Raw genomic sequence first — 9,739 nt, 5'->3', positions numbered from 1 at the left:
ACGACCAAAACACTAATTTAGCAACAGTCTTTATTGGGAGACGTGTATTTTTTTTGGTCATTTATTTATTTATTTAGCTAACGCAAAATCCTTTCTGAACCAGTTAGCTTGTGAGAAACGGTTAGGGTCGTCCACACGTGCCATTCCAGTTAAACATCGGTGGAAAACAAAATGTTGATCTCAGAACATTCCCTCTCTGTAGCGGTGGATCAGCTCTGAGACGTCCTCTTTACACACTTTAATCCAGCCGTCCTCCTTCATGTGGTACACTACACACACAGAAAAAACACATGCATGTACATCAGCAGGAAGACAAAAAAATAATTTCACGTTCAAAAAATGTTTTCAAACTACAGCTACCACTCTTCTCCTGTACATCCCCCCCCCCCCCCCCAAATGTGTACATTTTTGCTAACATGCACATGAACTATAACCATCTCATAGCTGATGGGAATCACATCAATCAGCTGCTTGATGTAACTATCAAGCTTTATTTACACCCAGAGTGGAACGAATGCAGACTGGAATCCGTACGGCTTCTGGATGGATCGCCATTTCCCCCGACTGCAGATCCAGTTTGGAGCATCTCTGGAAAGTTGCTCGTGAGTTCACGACAGCAACTACTTGTGTAGAGAGGAACTGGTACACAGCAGCCACACTCGTCCTCTTGAACAATCATACACAGTGAACTGGTATAAATGTAATAATAACAGAAGAAGCCGACAGAATGATGCAACAGGTTTTATTGTGAAATAAACGGGATGCGTCTCGCTGCCACACGTCTCACTTCCTGTCTGACTCGTGTACTTTCTTTGACTTCATGACAATCAGCGTCGTGCAGCGTCTGGAAAAAATAGAGACCATGTAGAAAGATTTCACAGGTCCACACCGCAGCTGGTGTGAATGCTCTGATTGGACTCAATGATCTTAGGGGTGTGTGGAAGCCACACAGATTCCGACCCACAGTCATTCAGCACCCAGTTAAAGTGTTCACACCTGTTTCCCATCAACTCACCTGTCCCAATAATTATTTCCCTCAGGATCAAAGTGGCTCTGGTTCACCGATCCTTCTGATACACCCTGTTTCACTCCTACTGTTTCCTGCTTTAGCTCCCTCTTGTTCCTTTTTTGACTTTTATTAAAATACTTTTGATTGGGAAGGAAGACCCAGGACATGCTGGAAGTTTCTCAGCTGGCCAGGGAACACCTTGGGATTCCCCCGGAGGAACTGAACCAAGTAGCCGGCCCTCTCTGTCCCTGCGACCTGACTCCGGATGAGCGGCTGAAATGGATGGGTGGACTTTTGAGTGCACCTGCCTGCCTCCTGGTTCCACACCTGCAGCTTGGGTCCAACCAGCAGTGTGAGAGTAACAGCTTCATAATTACTTCATCTGAGAAGATGACTTAACTCATTTACTGCCCATGACGACAAAAGTCGTCATTTTAAATCCAATCGTTCATTGCCAATGACGACTAAAGTCGTCATTTGCATTTTTTTTACAGTGTGGGCGTCAGAATGAGCCCCCGCACTGTAAGAGCACACATCCCAACTCGAAAGCCGATTTTCATTCACGTATGTCACACATCATGAGATCAGGAAGCAGAAAATCCAAGCATTAGGAGGTCATTTTGGGCCACTGCTGTAAAAAAAAAAAGTGAGGCGCGAACCGGAAAAGCTTCTGCCGATCACAATTCGGCAACAGATTATGAAAGAAAGGATAATGCTCGAAGCGTGCGGATTATTCCTGATGCAAGAGGTGAGTCTACTCTTTGTTTTGGTAGTTTTGTCATTGACATTATCCTAGTGCGCAATGTTCTGTGACCCTTAAAAAAACTGTAAAAAACGCTGAAAACCGCTGGCAGCAAAGGGCTTTTCTGATCAGGAAATGGCTGGCAGTGAATGAGTTAATAGCTCATAAATTAACTTCCCTGAAAACATAAAACGCCTAGATGTCAGTCGCTAAAATTCCCAGTAGTTATATTTTTTCTTTGGAGTAAAAATATTTTCATTCTCAAAGAAATTTTATTGATTGATGCAACCAGTAAGAAACCAGTTTGGACAAAATAACTGACTGTGCAGTTAATGGTATCTGTTTGCAATACCTTGTGCTAAAATAAAGTAATATAAAATCAAGTATCACTAAAGATTACTCACTGTTTACTACTCCACCAGAGTAGGCGTCTCTGTGAGTGGCGTGAGCGATGCCGCGGCAGCCGAGTTCGTACGCCTCCTCGACGGTCATGTCCTCCCTGTAGCCGCTGTCCACCACGCCGTAGGCGTAGCCGTTACCACAACCGGTGGAGAACATCCGACCAGACAGACGAGTCCCGTCATCATCCACATAATACAAACCTGGACCCTGCAGAAAACACAAATATTAACTCAGTTTCTTTAAACTGCTAATAAAAGACGGAGAAGATATATATATAAAAGATTAAGAACCATAATTACAGAACAAAAATGTGTTTTTATAGTGACCTACTACGTAAGAACAAAGGTGCCACAAGAGCTACATAGGGAATAATTAACATGACTAACATAGAAGAAACAAAATCAGGAGGCACAGATTGCTTTGCCATGGTGAATAAAGACATTTATGATATTAAAGAAATCACTAATGAATTTAATGACTTATTTTTGTAAGTGTTGGTGCAAATCTGTTGGGTAAATCAATTGTGGAAGATAGCTTTAGGACAATAGTAAATAATGTCAATAATACTTTCCTTGACAAAGTAGAAAAAGAATAAATTAGAACATTTGTACAAAATTGTGGAAGAAAACAATCAACAGATTATGAGGATTTGGACATGATGACTATAAAATAGTCTGTAATTGGTCCATTTACATATATCTGTCACTTTCAACGGGAGTCTTCCTTGACAGCATGAAAATTGCTGAAGTGATTCCATTGTTTGGGAGTAGAGATAGCTTTTCTAGCTACAGGCCAATGTTGTTATTGGGAAAGTTTTTTTTTCCAGGTTGGATACATTTATTGAAATGGTTTGTAACAGAGTTTGGAAGTTGATGTAAATGGATGTATTGTGGTTTGAATTTATTCTTGTTTGCCTTTCTTTCTGATTTATTTTGTGTAGTCTTTTGTTTAATTAATTAATTTATTTATTTATTTATTTATTTATTCATTTTATTTACCATCCACTTTAAATTGTGTTGTATGCAAGGAGACTATGGATGCATTATGATAAGCAATTATGATTTGTATTTGTAATCAGCTGAACCATCAACTACTTATATAATATATAAAATCAGTATACTATAGTAATATAGCATTTAAAATATAGTCATTAAAATCAGTCAGTTCTAGTCATTAAAATATAATTACTAATCTGTTTATTTTTTTACTTTCTTTCTTTGTTTAGCCAGTGTGAGTCCATGTGAGGTGAGCAGAGTTAATCAACTAAAATGCTGCTTTGAAATGACCAAATTCAAAGATCTTTAGAGACACAAAATATTTTGCAGAAAACAATCAGTGAAATTGAAATATAAAAAAATGGAGTCTGCTTCAGCTGGCTAAATAAATTATTGTCGACACCGGGGGTCAAACCGGCACATGGCAACACAAGATGAGGTGGTTTAACTGCTAGACCATAGCCAATACAACAGTTGACTTGACTAAGACGCTGTTGTAGGTGTGCTAAGGCAGAGTGGGCGGAGCCTCACTGAAACAAACCGTTTTATATCTGGGTATAAAATCAGGCTGATAAAAACAACTAATACTTAAGATGACTGACATCTCAGTAGTGCCAGTGATAATATTTCATCATATACTGTGCCTAGCTTTGCTCTCGGACTTAAAACAGCATGACCTGGAACCTTTAACTATTACAAACTATGTGCAACTTTTAACAACTCATCATTTAAATGCCTGTTTAAATAAAAACGCAGCTTTTCAAACATTTTAAATCATGCATTAAAAGTGTGCCGGTCAACCTGAGAACTAATGAAACAACAAACAAAGTCATTTTTAATCAGGAAACCAAATGTGTTCAAGTTCTTCTTGGTTACGTTCCTTCTGCGCTGCTTTTCTAATCCCACTGTTTTCAGTTCTTTTCTACATGCAGAGCAGCAAAGCTTGTCTTTGCCTTTTCTGTCAACACTTTTGGCTACTGCTGTTTCCTTCTGCTTTAATGTAACTGAGTCCGTCTGATGATGAGATTTAAAACATACGTGTGTACAAAACAGCAAACTTAGTGATTTAAGAAAAAAAGTGAAAATATGCAAATTTTTCTACGAGTTCTGGCCCTTGCTAGGAGGCTGGCGGAGCAGCCATTGAGATACAAATGTTGACTCAAAGCTACATTTTTCAAACTTGTACCTGTGAAATGCCACAGATCAGCCAGTTTATATGCAGAATATTCAGGAGTTGCATTTATCGGCAGAAAGTAGGTGTGTAGGAGGCGGGATGGGATCCAAAATGTCTAGATCCACATTTTTAGCAAGAGTGATTTATAAAGCAGGAACTGTGTAGCTTTGAGTAAGCACTGCTTTAAAGCTCTGAATATTTATTTGCATCAGTAAACCTGTTGTTGAGTTTAAAAGTTTCAGCACCTCCTTGTCCCATCCACAGATCATGCTCCCCACAGAAAGGCCCATGCCTTTGTAACCCAGCATCATGTTACATAGCAGCTTAGAGGCAGCAGACACAGAGATGCGGTGGTTGTTCCTCAGTCTGTACAGCCTGCAGGAAATCAGAATAAGACAGGGTGATAATCAGAAAATGGGCTGATTAGACAGGTAGACGTGTTTATTTGATGGAAAACGAGCTGGCAGCAGTTTTCCTTCTGTTTTCTGACTGATTCCTATCCTGCTACACGCAGTTCCATCCTTTCAGGGGTCAATACTGTCAGTCTGTTGGAAGGAGCAGTACTGAACTTTATCCAGACCACAAGTTTGATTGCAGGCTCTAATAAACACAGCTTTTAGAAAAGTGGGCTAACATTGCTCAACCCTTCTTCTTGGGCCTTAGCTCAATACAGCAGGATTAACCCCCAATTCACACCAGGTGCATGTGCAGTAGGGTTGTCACGGTATGAAAATTTAACCTCACGGTTATTGTGACCAAAATTATCACGGTTTTCGGTATTATCGCAGTATTTTTTAAACGGTGTTGCATACGTTCAGAAAGCATTGATAGTCCTGTTCTACACAAACTGAACTAGTTCTGAAAAGGTTTAACAGTGTTTATTAAACCTAAAATAACACAAAGCCTTAGCAAAAGTGCAACTTTTCACAAGTAAAGGAACAAATAGCTTCTTTTTCTGGAACGTGTTACAGTAGTCAGTGCAGGTTTAAATGATACAAATCCAAACATTCAAAACATAAACAATATGTAAACAAATCAAAGAAACACCACTTGTTTTCTCATATACTTGTTTTCTTCATTATCAAAATGAAAATCTAAAACTCCAGTCCACACTTGACTTGAGCACTGTACAAGTCAACCTTAAAAAATATGTATTTAAAATAAATAGCCACTTTAAACAAATGACTAAAATAACTACTACACTATGTAATCAAATCCAAATAGTTTACTTGCTACTACGTGGCACATCAGCTCCCACGATGGCGTCAGATGAGGTGCAGCTGGGCCACATCATTGCTCCTCAGAAAATGCAGGCAGCAAATGAGCCTTTCAGTCACCAGTAAAGACGTCATGTTTACATAGTTAAGGAATTGCAACCCTGAATTTGAGTTTTATTTTGAAATTTACCAGATGCTTTACATTGGTACTGTGTTATTTCCTGTCTAGCCGTATGTTAAAGAGCAAGTAACGCCTAAATTAACATTTTTTTGCTGATAACCTGTATAGATGAGTGTCTAATGGTGCTGTACACATGTGTGATCATTAGTGTGGCAGTTTAGTGCAACTTACTTTAAATGTAATACTTCAGCCCAAAACCATAATTCTATCTCCATCTTCAGGTTAAAACTCTGCTTCACATTTATGTAGGACCAGCTGTGGCTGATGGCTGAGCTGAAAAACGTGACGTTGTCACCAAACGACTACGTGGCTGCACCGCACTGGTCTCCAGGTGAGGCTGCCACACCTCCACCTGGCTCAGCCACTCACCATGCTGGCTCTCTGAGACGCTCCCTCCTTGAAAAATGACCCTCCTCCCTTTTTCATCTAATGATCGTGGTTAACAGGAAGTCCTCCAGAATGCTGAAGAATCTGTGTCTGCTCTTCTCCTGAGCGGTAAGTCTCATGTGAGGGCGTGCTTGCGTGCAACAACTCGTTTTTAGATTGAGAAACTCCGACAGCGCACGCGGGGGGGTTGACGGGGGTGCGGTCTACCGCTGCCTCAGTGCCGCTCTCTCGGTCCGCCAGGCCACGCCTCTTTCAGAAGTGTTTTCCTAACAGGAAGTGTGGATGAAACATGTCTCCACCCAGGCATTGACCCTCACTTTAACTATGGAGTTTGGTGCATCCCAGAAAGTAGAACACAATCCTTTCTTTAGCGCCGTGGTGCGGCACAACGCTTCTGGGACACATCAGAAACGTTCCATGAAACATCTGATGAGACTCAAACCACAGATTTGAATGGACTCTCTTTACCGCGGAGATGAGTCATTCTGTAATCAGATGCACCTGGTATGAATTTGGGTTAAGTAACAAAATCTCCCCTCTCCTTACTAAATGAGTAAGTTTACCTAATTTTGTAGGTAACTGTGTTTTTTTTTTTTTGTTTATAAGTTCAGTGGAACAAATTTGGCGCAAACAAAAGAAGACAGTTGAGCAAGGATGACATCTCTGATTGTCCGAGTGTGACTGTGTTATCAGCAGACAGAATGATAACCCACACTTGCATTAACATTTGGAGGACTACAAAACGCTTTACACTGCAGTGTATGATTCATCCATTCATGGTGGTGATGAGCTACAATAGCAACAGCTGCCCTCGGACACACTAACATAGGTGGGGCTCTTGAGCACAGGCACCATTGGTCCCTCCTACCACCAGCAGCAGTCAGGAAGGGTTAAGTGTCTTGCCCAAGAACACAACAGCAGAATTCTGCTGGAAGCCGGGACTGATCCTACAACCCTCCTGCAGCAGAAGGTAAAAGGTGTGATAATCAGGGGCGCCTCCAAAAAATGTTGATAAGGGTGGTCGGATGGGGTCAAACAAATTTTTGGGGTGGGACAGCAAAATGAACCTTGTGGTAACTCTGGGAGAGTTTAGCCTGTGGTGATGCGCTGCATTGCTCCTTTATTAATATTTATTAAAAAAGCAGTACGTATCCAAGCATTTACCTTAAATTTTACAAACACAAACATTTCAGAAAAGTACATTTCAATTATTTAAAATGTTATTCCAAATTAAATTTACAATTTTTTCAGGTTAACTCACCTGTTGCTGTGTTTACAAAAAAATATCGCGATAAAAACTTTTTTTAAATGGTGAGCAGCCGAAAATATTTTTTATTTATAAATTTATTTATTCTGATTATTTCTTTCCTTATTAATTGTATTATTTTTATTTTGTTTTACAATTATGCCTTGAATAAACAAGATCAATATATGGTTTGACTGAAGATGAATATGATTTATTAAAACTGACTTTTCCTGGGGGGGGGGGGGGGGGGTCAGCACCTTTCTATGGGTGGCCATGGCCACCCCTGGCCACCCCTTGGGGGCACCCTTGGTGATGTGTAGAGAGAACATTGTAAACACAACAGAACAGACCTGCATTCTTTGGCCAGGAGTCTCTCCCAGTACTGACAGTCTGCAGCGCTGCCCGACATGGTGCCCAGCAGGTACGGGTTAATCTCTATCACCTTGTTAACATCATTAGACGCTGCAGCACAGACACAATTAGAAAATAATCACATTTAATTACAATTATTACATCAAGCCTGAGCATTAGGAGAATAACAGCAGCACCTCACAAAAACATGTGTTAATTGCATTATCTATGTATACTAATGCCACACTTTGATGTTTCAAATCCTTTTCTTGTTCAGAACAGAAACATTAGGTCTCCAGCTCAGGTAAGAGGTAACTAATGATGTTGGAGGACTTTACCCTTTAATACCCTAAATTAGGGATGCAATGATACCCCTTTTTTCCAAACCGATACGATACCGATACTTGGATCTGAGTACTCGCCGATATCAATTACCGATACCGATACTTCTACCACACCAATAAAATGCAATGATTTGGAATACAGATTTTATTTTCTTCCAGGAAAAGACTGTGAGGTAGATAAAAAGTAAAATATATTAATAGAAATCATCACAAAACTAAAATATTTGGTGAACAGAAATGACAAGTTACAGTGAATCCATTTTCAAGCAACTGCATTGGTATCGGTTAACTTATACCGAAGTATCGGTATTGGCACCGATACTGAGGTACTGATTCCAGTATTGGTGCTGATACCGATACTGGATTGGTGCCGATAAGTATCGGTATCAACCTCTGTCAGTGCGCCCCAGGGCAGCTGTGGCTACATCGTAGCTCATCACCATCAGTGTGTGAATGTGTGTGTGAATGGATGAATGGTACACTGTAGTGTAAAGCGCTTTGGAGTCCTTACTCTGAAAGGCGCTATACAAGTGCGGGTCATTTATCATTTACCAGTATCGGTATCGGTGCATCCCAACCCAAAATGGTTTCGATTTTCCATTTCTGCTGCATTTCTGTTTAATGGTGAATTTATATTCATCTTATGATGACTTGGGTGGATTTAGAGGGCTCGAGTCACTTGATTACCTTTGCTTGAGGTCACGTGGATGCACCTGAGGTGTAACAGCCTTTTGATTTTTTAAAAATCCAATGTTTCACAAGTACACGCAATTAGAAACTAGGTTAATTCAAATTCAAAGCTCGACTTCTAGCTCTTACTAAAGGCTCATCTCTGCGTCAGACACACATATTTACCTAAATAACATCCAGCTGAAGCTCTGGAGTCCACAGCCACGATGACCCCGTGTCTGAACTTGAAGGCCAGGGTGGTGGTCCCATGGTCCAGGTCGATGCTCACTCCTCCCTCCTGATTACAGGACTTCAGGAACCCTGAAGGCTGGAATTAAACATGTAACTAAACCTGGTAGTAGACCTTTGTGTTTGTGGTAATCTAATCTTCTCTTCCACGTGAAACGGGACCCGAGCGTCGCTTCGGTGTTTTCTAGATTACAGTAAAATGAAAACGCACCTCTTCTCCCACAGGAACAGCAAATTCCTGGATTTTAGTCCCAAAGCTGTAATGGTTGGGTCGGTCCAGCAGATGCGTCTGTCTGGCTCCGAGAAGACGCTTAAGACCGCTAAACTCAACCAGCGCCATTCAGGTCTAGATTAAAGAACGTAATCCAACAATAATCTGTTTTAATATTTCCTAAAACGACCAAGGCGATCCACAACGCTGGAATTATTTCCTCGTTCGTGACAAAGAATCCGAAAGTGAAAGAAGTTTGTTCAAACTTTTATTGTTTAGTCTTTTTTTTACACATTTTAAATAAATACACACAACAACAGGTACAGATATTCCTAATCCCACCTATTTATAATATAAACGGTGAAATATAAACACATTAGGTCTAAATGGGGAACTTTTATAAATAGACGAGTGAAAACCTCTTAGCCAATAGGAGAACGATTTGTTTTCTGTCATCAGTCTCTAACCGGAGATGCGGAAGTCAGGTTTAAGTTTATTTACTCTGCATTTTAATAATATTATAATAATTATGTGGACCTGCCTCCTGTCCATTATGAGATCA

At 40.4% G+C, this 9,739-nt stretch overlaps 1 protein-coding gene across 2 annotated transcripts; it reads right to left on the bottom strand.

Annotated features, from left to right (window-relative positions):
• Positions 1-13: 13 nt before the first annotated feature.
• Positions 14-9,511, bottom strand: psmb8a (proteasome 20S subunit beta 8A). Of its 2 annotated transcripts, none has more exons than XM_015974018.3 (6): positions 9,178-9,511; positions 8,904-9,045; positions 7,704-7,815; positions 4,568-4,697; positions 2,156-2,360; positions 14-269 (listed from the first exon to the last, which is right to left on the bottom strand). In XM_015974018.3, exons 1-6 carry the CDS (start codon positions 9,304-9,306, stop codon positions 181-183), a joined length of 807 nt encoding a protein of 268 aa, XP_015829504.3. In that variant the 5' UTR covers positions 9,307-9,511; the 3' UTR covers positions 14-180. The 2 variants fall into 2 exon arrangements, with proteins under 2 accessions (XP_015829504.3, XP_015829505.3); XM_015974019.3 differs by lacking the exon at positions 14-269 and adding an exon at positions 728-844.
• Positions 9,512-9,739: the final 228 nt, after the last annotated feature.

The sequence above is a fragment of the Nothobranchius furzeri genome, chromosome 19, assembly GCF_043380555.1.
Source record: "Nothobranchius furzeri strain GRZ-AD chromosome 19, NfurGRZ-RIMD1, whole genome shotgun sequence".
NCBI classification, from domain to species: domain Eukaryota; kingdom Metazoa; phylum Chordata; class Actinopteri; order Cyprinodontiformes; family Nothobranchiidae; genus Nothobranchius; species Nothobranchius furzeri.
Note: the sequence above shows the minus strand (reverse complement) of the source record. Positions and strands in the feature narration are given on the sequence as shown.

What these genes read in the sequence shown, in the direction of transcription:
- psmb8a (XM_015974018.3), bottom strand. Translation starts at nt 9,306, where the DNA reads ATGGCGCTGGTTGAGTTTAGCGGTCTTAAGCGTCTTCTCGGAGCCAGA. An exon ending in TCTGTGGATGGGACAAGGAG is followed by an intron (nt 2,361 to 4,567) that starts GTGCTGAAACTT and finishes TGTTTTCTGCAG; the next exon opens with GGTCCAGGTTTGTATTATGT. An exon ending in CTCTGGTGGAGTAGTAAACA is followed by an intron (nt 270 to 2,155) that starts GTGAGTAATCTT and finishes CTGTGTGTGTAG; the next exon opens with TGTACCACATGAAGGAGGAC.